The following is a 22,734-nucleotide window of genomic DNA, read 5'->3' as shown; positions in this document are numbered from 1 at the left end:
ATATGAGTTTCATATTTATCCACTTTTTTCAAAAGGAGTGCCTAAGATTTACACACTTTAGGACTGCAAATATCATTTCTCTTAAAGATACCATGCAACAGATCATATAGTACGTACTACTAAAGCAACTAAATAACTAGCTAGCCAGGGCAGACCACACGTACGTACGCACGTATGTACTATATGATATGTTGCATGGTATTAATTTAAAAGATAAATGATTTGTACAAGTTCTTGTAAAAAATGGACTCTACTTAAAAAAAATGTAAAAAAAAATTATTATTTATTAGTGGAATCCACTTGTTTTATAAAATGCTTATATGAGACTTGTCTATTTGAGATTTATAATTAATATTACTTTATTAATTAATTAATGGTGCATTCCAAATTGAGATCCGATGCAATATATAAATATATATAGCCAGTACTACAGCGGTTGTCGTAGAAATATAATTTACCTCTCAAATATCACATAAGTCTAGAATTCTATGTAGTCCACTTTAAGATGATCAGAACACAAAATAAAGGAAAATTACTCTCTCATAGATAATTCTCATTATAAAATCATCAACTCTCTAGATCTTAAACAAGACCATGAACTGCCTTTATATATATGTTCTTAGAATCAAAGAGTTTAAAATGAAATATAACTAGAAAAACATGTCCTAGTCAAAGTACTTTAAAGACCAACTCCTAATAAAACTCTGGATAAGCCTAATGATCTATTAAAAATTGAACTCCTAATTTAAAACAACGTACTTATAATAAATACTAATTATACTGTACATAAAAAGTCCTAATCATCTAATTCATACTTATTATAGAACAAATTCATGAACGGACACTACTGATCTACTAAAATTCAGAAATAAAAAATTATGGAAGGATAGTTCTACAGCCATCGAGACTTTCTCCCGAAGCTGGATCCGACTAACATTTAAAAATAAAAATCTGCAGATGTCAACAAAAATTTTGCAGTGTGGAAACAAAACGAGAATTCGGAAATTTGCTGTGTTTTTCATGCAAATCATTGTTCTTTATTTTCATGCAATTCAAGATCAAACTCTTGTACCCACTACAACAAAAATTTGTTTTTGGGACGATTTTTGTTTGGAAAGAAATGAAAATCGTCCAAAAAAATGAGATCTAGAGACGAAATTCAAATTTTGTTCCAGAAAAATGACAGAATGTGTTTATCGTTCGAACATGTTCGAACGGTATATGTAGGTAGGGACAATAAATTTTGTCTCAAATAAAATAACCGTTCATACAAAAAAAATAAAAATAAAATAAAAAGTTTGAACAAAATAAAATAAAAATTCGAACGAATATTATATATGGTCAAACGACAATTTGGCACGTTAAGTGACCAAATTTAGAAGGAAATTTACCTAGAGCATTCGAGCAACATATAACAACGTTTGAACGTCAACATTAATAATGTTCGAACATATATTATATATGATTGAACGAGAAATTGTCGGGTTAAGTCACTAAATTTAGAGGGAAATTGAGTTATCATTCGAATTCATTACTATACCGTTCGAACTAATGGGTTAATCAATGTTCGAACGGTAATTTATTGCAGAAATATTTTTGGCAGGAATAGAGAAATGTTCAATTGGTATATATTTCGTTCGAACAGTAACATTAATTTAATAAAAAATTTCAATTAAAGAATATATATATATATAATAGAAATCAACAATTAATTTAGAAAAAAAAGATCATCCATAATTAAATCAATTTTACAAAACACAGAATATTGTCTATACAAAAAAAAAAATACGAATAAAAGATATAGAGACGGGCGTGTCTCTACTGACCCAACTCTCTAACGACATCCTCGACTGCAGTTAGGCATGCCTCTAGTTGTGTTAGTCGAGTACTGATCATGACCTAAGTCACATATATGGCATCAATCTCTGTACGTAAGTCAGGGATGCTAGCATTAATATTTGTATGTAAGTCAAAGATGGCACTACGTATCTCCATACACACTGCATCAATCACCTCTGATGTCTGTGTGCGGATTTTTGCACACACTATATTTGCAATCTCATCATGAGTAGTAGTGCATGATGCCTCGGCCTGTGTGGATGTCTCACCAGCCGATACTCCATGATCTATCGGGTGTGCATCTTTCTGAGTATTGACCGACTCTGGAATAGGAGCACGAAGATGAAGTCTCGAGTGTCCTGTGCGTCATGACAGGGTGGAGGAGTTGATCAATCCAATCGGCTTCCGAATACGCTCAGCAATATCTGGCAAGACCCCAACATGTAGCAGAAATCGTGTGATCAGGATCCCAAAGGGCAATATATCAGTCGTAATGTAGGAAGCCTCTGATCGAAATCTAGTGAATATATTACCCACTAGATCAATAGGCACCCCACGAACGACGCATATCATAAACTTCACCCGATCTATGCCAACCTCTATCTTGTGCTGCTAAGAAACAATGTTGTTGGCAATGATTAAGTTCATGATTTTGAAGAAGCTAGATAAATCAGACTATTAATTTGTTGCTCTTCATCCCATCATAGGGAGGAGCATCTGGACCAACAACTAACTACCTCACCTCATGATCAGCGAGACCATTGAGTCCATCTCTATCAGATCCCTCATCCTCAACCGTTTCTCCATCAGCTGTAGACTCCCTAGACACCACGTTCGGATACGCAGTGCGCAAATGTGGGATACAAATGAAATCAGCAAGTTTGTCTGCTAAAAATGTAAATGAAGCTCCCTGTAAGGAGATCGTGTATGTCGTATCGTCATATTGGCTAGAACCACCGAGCTCTCTATAAAACTCAGAGATAATATCAATATAGGAAACGAGATCTCATGCTTTGTCCTTCTGGTCAAGGATTGGTGTCCAACGAAGCTCAATGAAGACGGATGTCAAGGAACGACCCTCTTAGAGAAGATTCTGCAAGTCAGAGATCTTCACCTAAAGCCCTAATAAAATCTTCCTCTCTCGATATGATTCACTGGAATGTTGCCCTAGTCTACCACGCTTCTTTCCCCTAGAAGACATTGTCAACTTGAAATTTAAAAAATAAAACTAAGAAAATTAGTTATAAAATATGATATATACATAAACTTTCACAAAATTATATGCTGATTAATATAATTTAAAGCTATTTTGTGTTATAACGTTCGATCGAATCACTAGGCTTTCGAACGTTAGAACAGTAATTCGAACGATGACGTAACCGTTCAAACACTATTGAGATGACTAAAGCATTCGAAAGTTAAACATATGTGTTTGAACCAATGTTTTGAATACTGTATCAGTGACCGTTTCGGTCGAGACATTGAAATGATACATTTTGTTACGGGTACCATTTCAGAATAATCTATATATAAATAAATTATATATAAAAAAATATATAAATTATATTCCAAAATAATAGTTTATATATAAATAAATTATACATAAATATATATAAATTATAAATAGTCTGGTCTGAATTGGGGAGTCAAAAAATGAGCTTGTACTTTGAAGAAATGAAAAAAAAAAAAGTAAAGGTCGAAATACCGGCCGATACAAGCGGAAATATAGGCCAGTACGAGCCGAAATATTGGCCAGAACGGGCCGAAACAATCGAAATTTTGACCAGTACAAAACTATACTCTTCTTTGTATCGGCTATGCCACAGAAATGGTATATTTCGATCGTACCAGCCAGTACGGTACGAAATTCAAAACTTTGGTTCAAACGTCATATTAACAAATGTTTGAATGGTTTCCCAACCATTTGAGAGTCTGGAACTTGAGTCCATAACATTCAAATGAATTAACCACCGTTTGAACATTAAACATTGTGTTCAAATACCATATTAACAGATGGTCGAATGGTTTCTCAATCATTTGAGAGTCTGAGATTTGAGTCCAATGAATTAACCATGGTTCGAACAATTTATGGATCAAGCTCAGCAATGGTTGAGTCACCTCGATAGCCATTGAAACAAAAGGAATCTCCATTAATAATACGCATACAAGGCTGAGATGTGCATAGAGGCATCTCAGCCTCTTATTTTCCGGCCACCTACGATGTCCATCGATGGAAACTATTGATTTTTCTATTTTCTATCAAAACTCATTAAAAATAACACGAAATCAACCCATTAAACATTCCTAAGTTGTGTACCTCTTGATGAGAAGTGGTAGCTGACGGTGGTAGTGACACGACGGTGACGACAGAGGTTCAAAGGCAAGAGGAGCGTTCGATGGCGTACGTGGAGGGTTTAGAGAGAAAGAGAATGCGATTGATCGAGGAAGTCAGACGTCGTTTATAGTGTTATACCATTCGAACGTTCATTTAACGTTCAAACACTGTGTTTAAACATTAAAATTAAACGTTCAAACGTTATTCTATACGATTTACTGTTCGATCCAAGAATATAGACTATTTATATATCATATAATATGGTATATAGTCTATACTATATACAATGTATTACAATATATAATGTGATATATTTATAATATATCTATTGTATCTATAGTATATAGTGTATCATACTTATACTATAATACTATAACTTGTTATATATATATATATATACAACTTGTTATATATAATACTATAACTTATTATATGTTAGAATGGTACTGTTTGAACCTTAAAATGAATCTTTTGATCAATGTTTCATACGAGGTACTATACTACTATGTACTAAACTAATACTAGACTATACTAGACTACATTGTACTATACTATAGTATACTACACTATACTATATCACTATTATATATATATATATATATATATATATATTAGGAGGCGCAGAAGAATTAAGGTAATTGTTGTAATGTTAAGCAAATGTATTTTATGGAATGATAAATACTTTTATGGATTAATTATGCTAATGATAAATATAATTTTATAGAATTAAAATTCAGCTCATAACTTGGCTTCTTGGTAGATGACTTCCGAACTTTATGAACCTGATCAGAGGCATTAATACCAAAAGGTCCAAAACGAGTGAAAGAAGACCACTTTTGAGAGATGAGTATTGTACTTTTAGGGACAATCTCTTCCTTGAATATCTCCTGTTTTTTGCACCGTAGAGAAAATTCCCTGCTTTGTGCGTACAAAAATCTCTTCCCGGATCTATATTGCTACGCTTGCACCAACTTTTAAATTAAGATTGTACTATGCATTATTCTGAGATCTATGCTATAAGAAGAAAACAAGGGGTACGGCTTTATTGAGCTACTTTTGGTTAATCACGTATGGGGCTACAAATGAGGGTAACGTACGTAGAATGCCAAGATACACAAGCTAGCTAGGCTCTACTCAGATTACTCATTTTAACGTAACTCACCATATTGATCGTATACGAGGGAGGAGGAACATTTTCTTTTTTTAGCAGCACTTTGCATCCATAAAGAAGTCAAGTTATAGGCCACAGAAATAATAGGGCTCTTTTACTAGGGATCATGATGATTCTTGAGAACCCTATTAAATCAAGTACGTACAGTGTCCCTATGCATTGGTTCTTAGGCCTCTATTCCTCTGTGTCGTTTTAGAAACACCAAGGCCGCCGGTAAGCATGAAACCCTACAATGCCGTACGTAGCATCTGCGGGGAAATTGCTTGCCCATTTTTACAAACTGTGACCGTGGTAATGATCGATCTTTGCGTCAGCATTTCGACACTCAGAAGGTGGCATTGATTAGTCATTCCCGGGCACCTGATTCAGATCATCATCGCTCTTATCGCTTACCTTCTGCATCCCATGCACGGCACAGAATCAGTCTAATTGAGGAATGGTTCTCGGGATGCATATTAATGAAGGAGTTTCCAGCTTGTCATTATTCCAGTGGAAAATGAACGATCCTAACGAGATTTACTTGTATTTGTAGTTATGAATCTATTATCATGAGAATTAGGTCCACGATTGTGACCCAGAATATTAATTATGGAATTTACTATATATGGTACTAAGTGAAAAAAAAATATGTTGTTTTCATCAGCAATGGACCACATGAGTTTGTCTAAAAGTTACATGTTAAACAAACTGAAAATGCATTTTTGAAAATAATCAAGACGAATGTAATTAACACATTGAAGATCATACTTTTGAGTGAACAACACATACATTGACAAATAATTTTGTGTTAAATTTTACATGGTTCATAAAATATATAACAATTTTATCAAAGCATTTGAATCTTGATTGGTTCATAATATGTTCCTAGCTTTATATTGCTGGGAAATATCATTTACCTTATTAGGGTTCTTAGGTGAAAGAACTCAATTAACGTACGACCATGACTAATTTTCAGTATTTAAACATGCACTACAAAAAAAAATGAAAATTTATAATGAATTATTTGTGACAAATATGACCATTTGTGACAATAATAGACTTACTTTGACAAAAAATAATTATTTCCATAAGAAATTATAACTAACAAATAAACAATTTTCTTGATGGTACAACTTAGGAAGAGATTTGGATAGTGAGTTGATATAAGATGAAAGTTTAAGGTTGAATAAAATATTGTTATAATATATATATTTTTTTATTTGAAAAAGTTGAATTGTTTATTGTATTGGAAAATGATGTTATTCACTTGAGTTTGCCCCATTAATTTGACCGCTTATGTATTTTATTTTATTTTTTAATATTTTTTTTACTTAATGGTTAAAGAAGTGACTATTACGCCATGTTTAGATAGTAAAAGCATTTCATCTCATCTCATTATTACAACTTTCTCAAATTTTTACAAAAAATATAATAAATATTAATTCAACTTTTTCAAATCTTAAAACAATAATAATATTAAAAAATAATATTCTAATAATATTTTAATATTTAACTTTCATTTGAAATCATCTCATCTCACTTTATTATCCAAACCGCACATTAGTAAACTTTTAAACATGTTAAAAAATGTTTGAAATAAAAAGCATAAAAAAAAAAAAAATGTAATTTGCGGTAGTAGGCAAACTTGGGTGGCATAATAGTAGCACTACCCTATTGTATTTGGTGTGAGAGTTTGAAAAAAAATTATAATAATTAGATAATATGAGATGAATTAAGATGTTCTCCAAATCCAAACAACCCCATAGTCTGCTGATGGAAAAGGTCACATTAAGATAACTGTAGCCAACAAATTAATTGGTTGCAGTGTTTCCACATAACAGGAGTTTGGACGGTTGGAGAAAAGGAAGAAATTGAGTAAGCTGGTTGATAATTACCACTAATAGTGGTGGCTCAGTGGTTCTTGATTTTGTTAGTGGGCACTAAGTCTTGGGATCGAATCCCGCAATGGGAAGTGCTCAGGATTATTGATGACCCATTGACTCATGGACCATTGATGCCCTTGTGGGGCTAGGGTCAAGTTATGGCTCAAGTTCGACTTGTAGAGAGCGCCTGTGATTCTCGCTGTCTAGGCCCATCCTGTCTGGCTCTCCAGCGAGTTGGGTGCTACTATGGTCATATCTTAGTAGGAAAGTCATTTCTGGTCGCCGCCTCTAATTTTTATTAAAAAAAAAAAATTGGTTGATAATTGATATGGTGCGCTATCATTTGAGATGGAAAGTTTTATATAATTAACAAAAATTATTCTCATCAATTACTATTCTTCACTTTATATTCTATAAAAAATATTAAAAAAATTATAAATATGAGATGTGAAAATGAATAGTAACTTATAAGTAACTTATACATAGTATTCTCTAATTAATTAGCACGAGTTAGAAATTGATTGAGCATTACCTATCATTTTGACTTTTGTACCTATGAATTAATATATTTCTTTTTTACCTGTCAAACCTCCAAAAACAGGCCAATTATTAATTGTAAGGCTCAAGCAATGTTCATTCATCAGGCTCTGAGACCTTCGGTTCTTTAAAGAGGATAGAGGATACCAAACATATCACTTCTCACACACGCACATATATACACGACCAGAGAGAGAGAGAGAGATGGGGAGGGCTCCTTGTTGTGACAAGGCAAATGTCAAGAAGGGGCCATGGTCGCCGGAAGAAGACTCAAAGCTTAAGGAGTACATCCAGAAATATGGAACTGGTGGGAACTGGATTGCGCTCCCACAGAAAGCTGGTAAGTTTAACTCAAAACAATGATAAACCCGCTTCATAACGTACGATGCTTAAACTGCTCTCTCTCTCTCTCTCTCTCTCTCTCATGTTCCTCTTTTATCTCGTTTGTTTGGCTTTGGTTCTGCATCAGGTCTGAAGAGATGTGGGAAAAGTTGCAGACTGAGATGGCTTAACTATCTCAGGCCTAACATTAAACATGGTGAGTTTTCTGACGAGGAAGACAGAATAATCTGCGCCCTGTTTGCTAGCATTGGAAGCAGGTAAAGTAATCTCTACATAATTCTTATTGTAAAACTCTGCTGTTCTGAACAATAATTTCAGTTAATATCAGCCCGAAAAATTGCCCAAACTGTCGCGGGTATCATTGTTATATCCGCTTTTCCACTTTACTCCACTGTTAAGAGATCAAAATACATATGAACCTAACCAAAAGGGGTAACATGGTAAAGAAGAAAAATAGAAGATTCAGGTTTTGCTCCTGTACGTTTATTATAGTGATTTTCATTTATGAAGAATCTATTATTTTTGGATAATTGTATTGCATGCACGACAAGTTTAGATCTAAGATCAACATGCCCTCCCAGCTCTTAATTAGAGATCAAATGCTGGAAGTTTTCTTCTTATGGTGGTTATATGTTGACAATTACAGGTGGTCAATTATAGCTGCTCAGTTGCCAGGCAGGACTGATAACGATATCAAGAACTACTGGAACACCAAGCTGAAGAAGAAGCTTTTCATGGGGATGCATCCTCAATCTGAGAGACCATTCCAATCTTCTCATCAAACCCCACCATTTCAGACTCAACCACTATCATCTTCACTCTACAAGGAATGCAGCTCTTATTATACCTCAACAACTAAATCTTTCTCTGGTCTGGATCCCAGTACTTCAATCCCACCGAGTTTTTTAAGCAGCAGCACTTCTTTGGCCACCCATCCATCTGTTTTCCAGACTCAGGAGAGCCGGGCGAGTTTCATGCAGTATTATCCTGTGAAAGAGAACCTCCTCATGTTTGGAAGTGAAGGAAGCTGCAGTTCTTCTGATGGGAGCTGTACTCAGATCAGCTATGGCAGAGGGATTAAACAAGAAGTGATGGCTTTCCAGGGCTACATCTCGGATGGGTTAGAAGAAAACCAGAAGTTCATGCTTAATTATGGCAGAAATGGAGGTGAAAACGTAAGCCAATGGGCTGAGACGCCGCATGCGTACTTTGGAGATAAAGTCCCATTAGAGTGTGATCTTGAGGATGTTAAGCAACTTGTTATCAGGAGTAATAGTGGTGCTAACAACTTGTTCAATGTTGATGAAAGCAAGACAGCAGAGAAGGTCACGTACTTCTACTGAAAAAACTGACGTCTGACTGTAAGTAAAATCAGAAAGATTTGATGGGGTAAGGGGCATGGTGGTGGGGGAGATTCAGATAAGACTTGGAGTATCTGGGGTTCTGTGTTTTGATGAAATGAAATATTTCCTTTTTTTTTTTCGTTTTTCTTCTTGACAGTACATGGTAGGTCTTCTTTTTCTTCTGTGCATTTCTTTTTGGGAGCGGACGATGATGACGTTCATATTGTTGTACGGCCCTGCCTGCCCTCACTGGCGCTATCTCCAATCAGAAATAAAAAAGTTATGAAAACTAGAGATTGATTATATCATTGAATAACCAGAATCTGATGTAAACATAATGACAAAACTGGCCAAGCCTGCAGTACTGCTCTAGCGTTGCTTTTTCTCTCTTTTCTTCTGTTTCTCAAAAGATTTTAAAGTTTTTATTTTTTGAGGACCACTACAGCCATTGAAAAAGTTATCTTTTTTAAAAAAAAATAAAAAATTGACAATATTATTAAAAAAAAACATTTTTTAATCATTAAATAATAATAAAAAATTGTCTCTTTCAAAACCCAAGGTTTAGCATTTCTGTTATTTTCAAGTTAATTGGCTGTCTGGGAGATAGAGCACCCTAATCATGTAGACTCTGGTGGTGAAAAAATGCACTGCCCAAAGGAAAAGTCTATAATACCCCTGCTGAATTATTGTCCCGTAACGTGCAACAACGGTCAATTTGAGCCCTTGGATGGTTGGCGTTGCTTGCGAGGAAATAATAATAAAAAAAACCCAGAATCTTTTTCCAAGAACCAGGTCATGTGATCCAAGGTGCAAACTTGTCCACGCTTCCTGTTTTTTTTTTTTAATTTAGGTGGGAGGGATGCTTAAATAGAGGCTTAAACTTCTGCCTTATTGCGAGTCGGCCCACGATCACGCACTGAATGACCCCTATTTGTAGGTTGAACATGAGGGAGCGACGTCCTTAATGGTATTTTTTTATTGGAAAACACTATTTATTCTTTTCATTTCATCATTATAATTATTTTAAATTTTTATATAAAATATAATAAATAATTTAATTTTTTTAAAATTTTAAAATAATAATATTAAAAATAATATTTTATTCAACATTTATCTTAAATCATTTTATTTTATCTCATTATCTAAACAATTTCTTATTGTACGTTGTATGAGTACTCCTGTTTCATTAGATTAATTACATTTTGAACTCCAAAACCTACGCATATGACGAAAGGTATTAAAAGGAAAAAAAAAACAAAAAGAGGGAGAGAAGAAAGAAAGGAAAGATGAGATGACCAAATTTTAACGACAAACTAACAGGGAATTCCCATTGGGAACTAGTCTTTAATATTAAAATTTTGAAAATTTTGAAAATATGACATCCCATCATTACAATTTTTTAAATTTTTATATAAAATAAAATAAACAATTCAACTTTTTTAAATCTCAACATATAAATAATATTAAAAAATATATTCTAATAATAATTTATTTTAAATTTTAATTAATCTCATTTAATTTTATCTCATCTCTAAAAAAAATAAAATAAAAAAAAAAAAACGAAAACTTAAACTCTGTACGGCTCCAAATTATATGGTGAACAATATCTCTGTCAGGGAAAAGTACTGTCTGGTTTGGCTAGTATTAAAAATTAGTAGATAATCTCCAACCACTAATCTTGATCTAATAATTAAAGAAATTAAAAAAAAAATAAAAGAAAAATCTGCAGGCCTTTTCGACTTTACTACATCTCTGAATGTTCAATGGGTTTAGATTAATTAAAATAAGTGGGTTGCCAGCTAGCTAGCTAGCTCAGTCATATTTTTAAACAAATTTCGTTTAATTTCATTGCTATATTTTAAGCATTGGCGAAAGCTTTTTCTAGGAATGTCTTTTCTAGTGAAGTGTAAAGGTCAAAAGGTGTGGAACCTACTGACAATCTGACAGTTGAAATATTTTAACCTAATTATTTTTTCAAGAAAGTCTTTTTAAATGGAATTAAATTATCAAGGAGATGATCTGTTGTCAACAAAGAGGATTAACATATACAGAATTTGGAAGTTTGTGTAGAGAATAGACATCAAGCTTTTGTTCTTCGAGGGTCACATTGTATTAGTTGAAGATTGTATTTGCACACATTTCAAACCTAAATATCAGAACCATGTAATTTGTGGGTTTGATTGACTTTTGTCTGTGACCTCATTAGCTAGATTAGCTGGTTGTTGACCAGACGGTAGGTATAACAGATAATGATACTTTTTTTTTCTTTCCAAGATGAGAGGACTTAGACGCAACATATTATAATTTATATATAAATTAGGACTGTTTATCCTACTTAAATTTTTTCTCGACCTGATTTGAAATTCAAATAATCAGATTCCAGTTATGGATTTCAGTTTGGAACAAACCCTAATTGGTACCCGCATCTTTAAATCCAGGCCTATCCAACCTGAATGTGATTTTGACATCCAGGTACCAGTTTTAAACTCGACACCCAAGTTTAATAAAAAAAGGCGATGCCCTAGCCCCGCCCCCCACGATTCAGGAAGTGAGAGTTCCACCAAAGATAGAAGACGTCGACGACCCCAGTGGTGGCCTCCGGTGGTTATCCTGGGCCTCCCTTGTGGCCTGCGGGATGGATCCTACCAGCTCGTGGGAGTTGCGCGGTGTGGTCCCCGCCGATTTTGCTTGGTTGTCCATCAGTGCAGTCTCCAACAGTGAGGCCGCTTGTTGCCCGCCTTGTGCCACTGGGGTGCACTTATTGTGCACCTATACGCTATTGTGCATGCCCTGCACAACATGCATGCTTCACGTGGTGCACAGTGCACTTTCATAATCATCAATTGTTGTGTCCTTCATGCCCGGTGGGTGTATCTCGCCGTTTTTACACAATGCACTAAAAGTGCACTAAGTATTTGCTGTTTAATTAGCGAGTAAATTAGGTTCCTAGGTGGGCGAAGAAAGGTTTGCTCGCCCATTTTTCGTAGTAGTGTTTTTCATAAAAATAAAAGTCAAAAGATTAAGAACATTTATCTAGAAAAATGTCATCTACTCGTTTAATGATTTTAGCACGTTGGAAAATCGTCATTCTCTCACCTTCAGTTTAGAAAGTGAATTAGATCCCACAGACAATGCCAACATTTAAAGCCTAAAATCAGCACAACAAGCCAAAAGGGAAGAAAGTGTCATTCCCGGCCAGCGATGATGATCTCAGCCTCAATCAGTGTTGTGTGGAATTCCTGGCGGTGGTCCAGTGCGGCTATATGGTGTCTGTGCGTACATCCTTGGAAGTGAACAGTAAACAAATGCAGAGAAAATAAATAAAAGGAGACACAGATTTACGTGATTCAACACTGGACCTACGTCCATAGGGGCTTGGAGAGGAGAGGATCTACTATAATAAACTTGTTTTACAGTCTCTCATAGTCTCTCATCCTCATTGTACAATAGATCTCGAAAGTCTATCTTCTGGTAGAAATATAGTCTCTAAAACCCCTTTCGTGAGGTTGAAGAAGCTCTCTCGAGGAGAAGTCTGTCCCCCTTGCTTTATGTCATTTCCCCTGTACTTTATGTCACTTCCCCTCTCTTCCTCCTGACACTTTGCACTCTCTCAATCTTTTGTCCATTCCCTCTCTCTTCTTATTCCTCCCTTCTAATGAGTCCCCCCCATTGGGCTGGGTCTAGAAAATACCATGGGCATGATATATTTTATCCCTTACAATCCCTATCCATCAAAGTACCGATCATTCATTTTCATCCATATACATCATATAAGATACAAAAGAATCATCCTCCAAATCGAAACCACCTAAGAACAATAGTAAAAACCATTCCAACTAGCTAAGAAATCTACCACCCTCGAAATCTACAACCCTCGAAGGCATCTCCCAAGTAATGCCAATTCTACTAAAAGACGTATCCCATAACGCCCTTGTACTTCGCAATGCAAAACTAAATTATCCACAGATTCATCATTCATCTTACATATATAACATCAAACTATTGCAACGAGACCGGGCTTCCCCAAATAATATAAGAAATCCTTGTTAATGTGATCATTAAGAAGATGACAGAGAGATTGGTTGGTTGAATATGGAAGTTAAATATGGTATTGGGAAGGACGGTATTCAAATGAAAAATTAATGGATATAAGGGGTGTGGAAAACTATTTGAGCAGGGTGGTTTGATTTCTCTCGAATTAATTACATATGAAGAGGTTGGGGAACTAAAATAAGATTTTGGTACATGAAATATGGTGTAGAGATCAAACCTTAAAGGTGGTATTCTTGAAGCTGTTTGGTATTTCTCAATATAAGAAGGCTTTGAATGGCAGATTATTTTGCAGCTTCAAAATGACATTCCACAGTGGAATATCACCTTTAGTAGACCGTTAGATGATATTCTGGTTGATTCCCTCTTAGAGATGGATGTTTGAGGCTAGGACTTTTTACCATTCCCTTTGTCCAGTTACTAGTGTTGCCTTTTCATGTAAAAGCCTTTGGCACGAAAAGACCTCCTTTGAAGCGATTTTCTTTGCTTGGACCGCTACACAGCAAGGTCTTAACATTGTATAATTTGACGGACTGGCATTGTCTGTAAACGAAAAGTAGGGAAACCATTGATCGACTACACTAACCTGTGAGGTAGTAGTAGATGATTAATGGTTTCCATACTCTTTCTTTGGATACGTTCTCTCTTTTTAGGACACTAGGTCATTCCTTCCCCTCTTAACAGCTTATTGTCAACAAAGCCTCACATTGTCAACAAAGCCTTTAGTGCAAGCATGAAATGACTAAATTGGCAGATATGATCTACGACAAGTACTAAAACGCACAAACGGTACTTTGGAATGCCAGCGTAAAAGGTTGGTGTCCAACAGGAAATAAAAAATAATCAAAAGTAGTTACAAGAAAAAGTAACTGAAGTCTCAGATCATTATTTTAAGCAGCAGCAGCAGTAACGGTTCCCATAGTTTTTAGGTCAAAGATCTCAATCCAATAGCCATCAGGATCCTTAATAAATGCTATACCCTTCATTTGTCCTACACCCAGTACCCACAGATCTTAAGCAAGCAACTATAATTTTATAACTGTTAGACAGAGCATACTTATGCATAATCAAATCAAGCATTTTGAGGAGAAAGAAAAAGTATGAATTACATTAAGAAAATTACTCATTAACAACTCACAATTGAAATCAAACAATATATAAGCAGAATGAATAACATATAAAAGAGAAGTAAATATAGCACTTATAAAAATGATGTTATTGACTCCAGATCAGGAAGTTCTTACATGCTATAATCTTCAATAAGTTCTTTCTCCAACCAAAGGAACTATTAAGTGCCTATCTTAATCACATTTTTCATTTTATCTATTAAATGCCCATCTTAATCAAATATCTATTTATTTATCTATTTATAATCTTCACATACAGAATATTAAATTCAACAACTGCACTCTAGAAATATAAGACCCTCTAAAGGGCTTTCCATCAGATACCCAAGAAACCACTGGAAATATAGGAATATTTGGACCTCTAAGTAATCCCCTTCAAGACATTTTTCAGAAAAAAAATAGGGATCATGAAAATGCTTATCATCAACAACATCCCCTGCATAAATTTCACAATTTTGATTCATATCTTCCCCTTGAGAAAAATCCAAGTTATTTTCTTAGATAGAGGAGTTGTGAAGAGATTTTTTAGGCTACACCAGTTTTGAAATTCACAAATGACTTGTAATTTCCACCTTTCACCCATAAGTTGAACTTGAGATGATAATGAACATAAAGGAGTAACCAGATCTTGTGAAATGAATTAAATAATATCATACAGCTGGCTTACCACCATCTGGTTTCTTTACAAACTCCACACCCAGGCGTTCAAATCTTTCACATGCCTTGTAGGTGTCATCAACAGTGATGCCAATATGTCCTTAAAACAATAAGACAATAAAGAGAGAAAATTTAAATGCCATCATTCTTACCCCAAAGATGGAGAAAATCAATGAATGAGAATATGTACTACTCTCCTGTACACACACACACACACACCAAAACAATGGAATACCATTGATGCCAACAAAGTTTGATTATGATGCTAAGCAAATGCACTGAATAGAAATACAATTTTTACCAATACAGCTCCTTTTGGGTACAGGGAAAACTTACATATAAATATGTTTGACAGATACTCAAAATTATTTGCATATACAACAGTAGAAGACCAATATGTTGACTAGTGAATCTTTATAGCTCATCACCCCTATGAACAGGGATATCTCACATGTCTTGCACCATTCTTCAAGGTAATCAACCTAGCCCAATTAACAATTTTTCAATACCAATTAAGCCAGCTTTGAGTCCCTTCCTAATTCTTCTGGCAAAGAAAACTAAATTATATAAAATATTTAAAACAATTTATTCTCATTGGATGGATTATGTAATATGGGATTCATTAGTCACACTCCATATGTGCCACAGAAGATGGAAAAATGTATTCGGTAAGAGGGGCTCAAAAATCAATCTCTAATTTTTTTTTGGGGTGGGGGCAGAGAATATATCACAATCACATGTAATCAGATTGAACTTTAAAAGTAACATACCAAAGCCACGAGGATCTGAATTGCCATTGTGGTATCCTTTGAATTCAGGATTACTTTCAGTACCCCAATTACTGTAAAAATTATTTGCCAGTAAAGATATCAGGGGATGGGTGCATAAAAGACGGTTCTGCACATAAAAACAGAATTTTTCTATGGAAAATATTATCCTCACTGTGTTAGCTCAATTGTAGCTTTCTGACTGAAGGTCCAAACTGTTCTATCAACAGAATTAGCTGGAGCAGATGCTGAATCCTACACCAGAAAATATATGCATAAACATTGTGATTGTTACATACAGTTTGGGGGTTGGGGGGGAGCTAATCTTAAAGACACCTCAGTTTTCGCTCGCAATGCACTTGTTCAGAATGGAATGGGGGAATGCAAATACAAACACACACACACACACACACACTAGTGTAAAAAGGATACATGACATGCTTATGAGAACACTGACAGCGTCGAGTGAAGAAACAAAAAGTTCCAAATGCAATAAGTAACTTCCAAGTTCTGACAGCCTGTTGTTTTGTAAAATGCTCTCCATACATTTTCGTTTTGCCCATGGAAAACAGTCTTCTTTTACCTCTGTATAATTTGGGTGGTCTGTGATTGCTTTAAACGATGGTGTTTGTGGTGTGGTGAGCTTAGGATGGGTCTCCGAAGGGCATTACAATAGAACAGAAAATGTTTGTGGGGGTAAGAAATAGACGTCAGGTTACTGTGTTTGAGAAGGGTTGGAAAGTTGCAACAGAGATGAGTTTGGGTCTAGCGATAGCTCGTTGGTCCCCTTGGAAGATAGCCTGGAGGTTGGGAGGAAGGGGTTCTACTCTGCACACCGAGAAGGAGATAGAGGGTATATAGCCCAGCAGTGTTCGAACTTCAGAGGTTTCTTCATGGCGTTAATGGAGTACAGCGGGGGAGGTCGTCGGAGTTGCATCTTCATTCCTGAAGATACGAATGGAGTGGGATGGAGGAAACTTGGATTTCTCATGGCTGAAAGAAGACAACAGTTTGAAGTCCGCCAATAAGAGAGATCGGGAACTTAATAGGCTTAAATGTACTATTAATTATGCAGCAAAGGAAGGGAGTGGTGGAAGGGGTAGATTCAAGGGGAGGGGAGCCACTTTGCTTATGAAGCCTAAGATCCTCTCTTGGAACGTGCGGGGGCTTAATGATCGCAATAAGCGTCTTCGCATTAAATTTTTATTGCGATCATAGAAGGTTGATGTGGTGTGTTTACAAAAAACAAAGTTGCGGGTCATTGATAGAAGAATTATTCGTAGTTTGCGGGGGTGTTTGTATGTGGGTTGGTCATATTTGGCTTCGTCTGGAGTGTCAGGTGGTATTCTCCTTATGTGGGATAAAAGGGTGGTGGAGGCGGTAGCTCTTTTTCGGTTGCTAGCCATTTTAAAAATGTGGTAGATGGGTGGAAGTGAGCTTTAGCAGGTATATATGGCCCTAACTTGGATAGAGATAGGAGAACACTTTGGGAGGAATTGGTGGGCTTATGCTTTTTCATGGGCGGTGTTGTGGTGTATGGTGGGGATTTCAACATCGTCCGTTTTCCTCGCGAGCGATCAAGGGATTGTCGACTCTCTCTAGCTATGGAAGAGTTCTCGGAATTCATTTTTGATCTAGATCTCATGGATTTTCCTGTGGTCGGTGGCGAGTTCACATGGTCTAATAGTCGGGGATGGTCGAGATTGGATAGATTTCTAGCCTCTCCCTCATGGGAGGCTCATTTTCAGAATTTGTGTCAAAAGAGGCTACCCTGTGTTTGCTCGGACCATTTTCCTATTCTATTAGATTGTGGAGGCATTCATGGGGGACATCGGTATTTCAAGTTCGAAAATATGTGGTTAGCAGATGATGGTTTTGTGAAGAAGGTGCGACATTGGTGGGCCTCTTACCAATTTGAAGGTACTCCCAGTTTCATTCTAGCAGGTAAGCTTAAGGCGTTGAAACAAGATATAAAAAAGTGGAACTTGGAAGCTTTCGGTAATGTTGTCAACCAAAAAGAGTCTCTTATGGAGGAATTACAGGATCTAGAGGGAAGGAAGTTGATGGGAGATACATAGGAGGAGGCAAAATTGAGGAAGAATTCAGTAGTGACAGACTTGGAGAGGGTTCTGTTGATGGAGGAGACTTCATGGCGACAAAAATCTAGGGCCCCTATGGCTGAAAGAAGGAGATAATTGTACGAAATCCTTTCATAATTCTCATGGGCATAACAATGCCATTGAGACTCTTCACTTAGGTACTCAAGTGCTCACTTCCCCCTTTGAGTTAGAAAATCATATTGTGCATTACTACGAGAATCTCCTCACGGAACTGGCATGTTAGAGGCCGAAGCTTGATAGCTTGTTGTTTGAGTCCATTGATTTGCAGAGTGCGAGTTGGTTGGAAAGACCTTTTGAAGAAGATGAAATTCATAAGGTTATTATTAGTAGGGCCAAGGATAAAGCACCGGGCCCAGATGGCTTTTCGACGGGGTTTTTTCAAGCATGTTGGGATATTATAAAATGTGACGTCATGCAAGTTTTTGGGGAATTCCACTCTTTCAGAAAGTTTGAAAAATGCCTCATTGCAACTTTCATTGCTCTTATTCCAAAGAAACATGGGACCACAACAATTGAGGAGTTTCATCCTATAAGCCAAGTAAGTGGAGTTTATAAGATCATTGCGAAGGTCTTGGCCAATCGCCTAAGTCTGGTTTTGGAACAAATTATTTCTAAGCCTCAAAATGCGTTTGTTCGAGGGAGAAAAATCTTAGACTTGGTTCTTATAGCCAATGAATGCTTGGATCATAGGTTGCGGGAGGGAGTCCCCGGCATTTTACGCAAGTTTGACATGGAAAAGACGTATGATCATGTGAACTGGGATTTTCTCATATACCTACTTGGGAGATGTGGCTTTGGTGATAGATGGATTTCTTGGATTCAACATTGTGTCTCCACCGCCCGTTTCTCAGTGCTAGTGAATGGCACCCCTGCTGGTTTTTTAACAGTTCTTGTGGGTTGAGGCAAGGGGATCCATTATCTCCTCTTCTCTTTGTTATAGTCATGGAGGCACTTGGCCAAATGGTAAAGGTGGCAGTGGGAGGCGGTCTTCTATCAGGGTTCTCGGTGGGTAATGGTAATAATGGCACAATCATAATTTCTCATCTCTTGTTTGCAGATGATACTCTTCTTTTTTGTGAAGCTGATCATGGCCAGATTCAAACTCTACGAGCTCTCTTATTATGTTTTGAAGCTGTGTCGAGGCTTTAGGTGAACCTAAGTAAATCCAAGATGGTCGCAGTGGGTGCAATGCCCAACATCAACAGCTTGGCTAGGCTTTGGATTGTAAAGTATCCTTGTTGCCTATGAAATATTTGGGCCTCCCGTTGGGAGCAATTTTTAAGGCTAGAGCCATTTGGGATGTGGTCGTGGAGAATATAGATAAAAGGCTAGCTAGTTGGAAACAAATGTATTTATCAAAAGGGAGTCGGCTCACACTTCTTAAGAGTACTCTAACGAACCTTCCCACCTATTTTTTATCTTTGTTCCCTTTACCTGTAGGAGTGGCGAAGAGGATTGAGAAACTATTTCGGGCCTTCTTATGGGGGTGAGTGGGGGAGGAAAAGAAAATTCATCTCGTTAATTGGTCCAAAGTTTGCTCCCCAATTTCGAATGGGGGATTGGGAGTGTGTAACTTGAGGACATTTAATAAAGCCTTATTGGGTAAATGGTTGTGGAGGTACCACTCGGAGGGGGAATCGTTGTGGAGGGAAATTATTGTTTGTAGACACGGAAGTGAGTGGGGGGGTTGGTGCTCCAAGGAAGTGTGGGGAGGGTATGGTGTGGGCTTATGGAAATTCATTAGGAAGGGGTGGTCGAGTTTTGTAAGCCATACCTGGTTTGTGGCTGGAGAGGGTACAAGAATTAGGCTCTGGAAAGATGTTTGGTGTGGAGATCAGGCTTTTAACACGGTGTTTCCAGCCCTCTATAGTATTGCAGCGAACAGTGAAGCTTCTGTGGCAAATGTGCGGGTATCCCCTAACGGCTCTCCTCAGTGGAAGTCCTCTTCAACCGGGACTTTCATGGTTGGGAATTGCCCACTGTTTTGGATTTTTTCAGCTTGATATATGCCACGGGAAACACTACAGCACAGAGGGATAAGTTGCAGTGGAGGGTTAATGGCAGCAAAAAATGTACAGTCATAGCGTATTACAAAATATTGATATCACAAGCTGATGCACATTTCCCTTGGAAGTCTATCTGGGAGTCTCGTGTGCCTTCTAAAGTGGCATTCTTTGTATGGACAGCTACTCTTGGGAAGATGATGACCACAGACAATTTGAGAAAGAGGGGCTGCGTTGTGATGGGTTGGTGCTATTTATGCAAAAAGAATGGAGAATCAGTGGACCACTTACTATTACATTATAAGGAGACAAAGGTGTTGCGGGATGAGATCTTTAGAAGAGTCGACGTTGCATGGACGATGCCTTCGAGGGTGGTGGATTTATTGGCTTGTTGGAGGGAGATTCAAGATTGTCCTCAAGTGGCAGCAGTGTGGAAAATGATTCCATTGTGCATTATGTGGTATATTTGGTCAGAAAGAAAAGAGCGGTGTTTTGAAGATAGGGAGAGCACAATGGCGGAACTGCAGAATTTTTTCTTACACACTTTAATGCTTTGGTTTTCAGCCATTGTGCTAAATGGAAACAATGTGCATGACTTCTTGTCTTTATTCTCTTGATCTTAGAATGTATTTAGGTGTTCTTTTGTATACTTCCTGTGTACACGGGTCGTGCCTATTTCATTCGTATTAATAAAAGTACTCTTACTTATAAAATAAAAAATAAAAAGTTCTGACAGCCACTATGGCCTTAACAAAGACAATATGCCTTGCATAAGCGATGCCATGTATTTACCTCATAGCCCAGAAAGTATAAGCTAAACTTCATTTCTGGGAAATCCAATCTCTTCAGCAACCTGAAATATCCGAAAATCAACATAAACTTTTAATTTGGACAATGCATGGAAACCTCTAAGTCCACTCCAACATGTCAAAGATGAAAATTTTCAATACAATTTAACTGATAAATTGGTTTAAAAGCAAAGTTACTATACGGTGCAAATACAACATATTCAAAAATCAAATCAAAATAAAGCGATATCTTCAACTAAGAAAACATGAGGTAGCAATACAGTAAACATGCAATTGTCGTTATGATTTCATCATAAACTCATAGAAACTTTGAAGTAACTTAGAAGCAAAGTCACCATGGGTGATAGACACTAGATGTTAGATACCACCCTTTTGAGGGAAAAATGATATATTTTTAAATAAAAACAAATCCTATCCCTCCCCAAAAAAGCATTCCAGAAAGGAAGTCCATTCCCCAGTAAGGCAAAGCAAGAAAAGCTGGTAGAGAGGAAAAGAGCTAGCATCAATTACGTAAGGTTGTTTTGAGTCTTATTGGAAGACTAGCTGTTAAGGTGGTCACTCTAGTCTCTCTAGTGTCACCCTCCCAGATTCCGAACTGACCTATGTGATAGCAAAACTGCCCAGGCAACTTCTTGCAACCAGGTACTTTTGTACAATTCAGAGCATAAAAATGAAAAATACATAAAGACCAATTTGGACTGCTTACATAAAAATAAAAAAGCACCAAACATGCCTAAATTAAAATTTAAAATTTCGGCAGTATCAATACATTTGCGTTAGTCTCAGAAACAAAGTATATTTTCCACTAAAAACCATACAATCACGACCACAAAACAGCACATTATATCACATATATCAGCATAAGAAAATTGACAAGAAGTTATTTTTAAAGAAAGAAGGAACCAAAAACTTACGACATGCCCAAGATGCGAGAATAGAAGTCAAGGCTCACTTTCGGATCCTTAATTCGAAACATCTGCAATCAATTAGTCACAAATATTTAACTAAACCGGTGAAAAGAATACAGAAGCGCGGACAGAATGTACATGAATATATATGAAAGCCAATCTACATACAGTTTGTTGCATGAAGTAAGATTTAGTGGCATCATCTGGGGTTGCGTGGAGGCCCGGATTGTTGGCCGGCGATTCCTTTGGTTCCGAAGCCATAGAGAACAATCGAAATCGGTTCGGATGCTGGATGTTGAATCAAAATAAACACATAACTAAACGGATGAGAAAATTAAAAATGTGAAAATTGTGGAGCAATTGTTTTAAACCTTAGTTTTGGGGGGGAGGGAGAACGGGACCGAATATGGAAAAAAGGTTTTGGTGGTTAGTCGGAAGAAAGAGAAGCGGCATAAGGTGCAGGCGAGGGAAGAGGAGGCCATAGACAAAGACAAAGTGGATGGAGAGAGAGAGAGAGGGTGAGAGGGAGCAAATGAAAGTAGGAGATAGGAGATAGTCTTTACCTTTTCGTGATATAGGAAGCAGAGGCAGTGGCTCTCTCCAGTCTTTTGACAGGGTGAAGTCACCTCGGGTTTTATACTCCGACGAGAACATGGGGGAGGTGCCACCGTTTGCTTACGTAAATTCTCTCAATCAATTTTATTTCTTTTATCTTATGTTATTATAATAATTTTTTAAAATTTATATATAAAATATAATAAATAATTTAACTTTTTTAATCTTAAAATAATAATAATATTAAAAAATAATATTTTATTCAATTCAACTAAAATCAATTTCATCTCATCTCACTATCTAAACGAT

The 22,734-nt window shown here is 36.6% G+C and overlaps 2 protein-coding genes across 3 annotated transcripts; one reads left to right on the top strand and one right to left on the bottom strand.

Annotated features, from left to right (window-relative positions):
• Nucleotides 1-7,919: 7,919 nt before the first annotated feature.
• Nucleotides 7,920-9,520, top strand: LOC109020704 (transcription factor RAX2-like). Its single transcript, XM_019003230.2, has 3 exons — nucleotides 7,920-8,084; nucleotides 8,214-8,343; nucleotides 8,733-9,520. Exons 1-3 carry the CDS (start codon nucleotides 7,949-7,951, stop codon nucleotides 9,427-9,429), a joined length of 963 nt encoding a protein of 320 aa, XP_018858775.1. The 5' UTR covers nucleotides 7,920-7,948; the 3' UTR covers nucleotides 9,430-9,520.
• A 4,698-nt stretch (nucleotides 9,521-14,218) lies between these two features.
• On the bottom strand, nucleotides 14,219-22,530 carry LOC109020714 (lactoylglutathione lyase). 2 transcript variants are annotated; one of them, XM_019003248.2, is made up of 8 exons: nucleotides 22,434-22,530; nucleotides 22,039-22,158; nucleotides 21,877-21,938; nucleotides 20,946-21,006; nucleotides 16,206-16,285; nucleotides 16,034-16,104; nucleotides 15,274-15,363; nucleotides 14,219-14,470 (listed from the first exon to the last, which is right to left on the bottom strand). In XM_019003248.2, the coding sequence occupies exons 2-8, from the start codon at nucleotides 22,129-22,131 to the stop codon at nucleotides 14,370-14,372; spliced, it is 558 nt and encodes a 185-aa protein (XP_018858793.1). In that variant the 5' UTR covers nucleotides 22,132-22,158; nucleotides 22,434-22,530; the 3' UTR covers nucleotides 14,219-14,369. The 2 variants fall into 2 exon arrangements, with proteins under 2 accessions (XP_018858793.1, XP_018858784.1); XM_019003239.2 differs by having other exon boundaries at nucleotides 22,242-22,472.
• Nucleotides 22,531-22,734: the final 204 nt, after the last annotated feature.

The sequence above is a fragment of the Juglans regia genome, chromosome 14, assembly GCF_001411555.2.
Source record: "Juglans regia cultivar Chandler chromosome 14, Walnut 2.0, whole genome shotgun sequence".
Classification (NCBI taxonomy): Eukaryota; Viridiplantae; Streptophyta; class Magnoliopsida; order Fagales; family Juglandaceae; genus Juglans; species Juglans regia.
Note: the sequence above shows the minus strand (reverse complement) of the source record. Positions and strands in the feature narration are given on the sequence as shown.

Coding starts and splice junctions, on each gene's coding strand:
- LOC109020704 (XM_019003230.2), top strand. CDS start 7,949: ATGGGGAGGGCTCCTTGTTGTGACAAGGCAAATGTCAAGAAGGGGCCA. Junction 8,085..8,213: donor TGCGCTCCCACAGAAAGCTG/GTAAGTTTAACT, acceptor GTTCTGCATCAG/GTCTGAAGAGATGTGGGAAA. Junction 8,344..8,732: donor TTTGCTAGCATTGGAAGCAG/GTAAAGTAATCT, acceptor TGACAATTACAG/GTGGTCAATTATAGCTGCTC.
- LOC109020714 (XM_019003239.2), bottom strand. CDS start 22,352: ATGGCCTCCTCTTCCCTCGCCTGCACCTTATGCCGCTTCTCTTTCTTC. Junction 22,159..22,241: donor CCCTCCCCCCCAAAACTAAG/GTTTAAAACAAT, acceptor TTCAACATCCAG/CATCCGAACCGATTTCGATT. Junction 15,364..16,033: donor TTCAGATCCTCGTGGCTTTG/GTATGTTACTTT, acceptor TATTGTTTTAAG/GACATATTGGCATCACTGTT.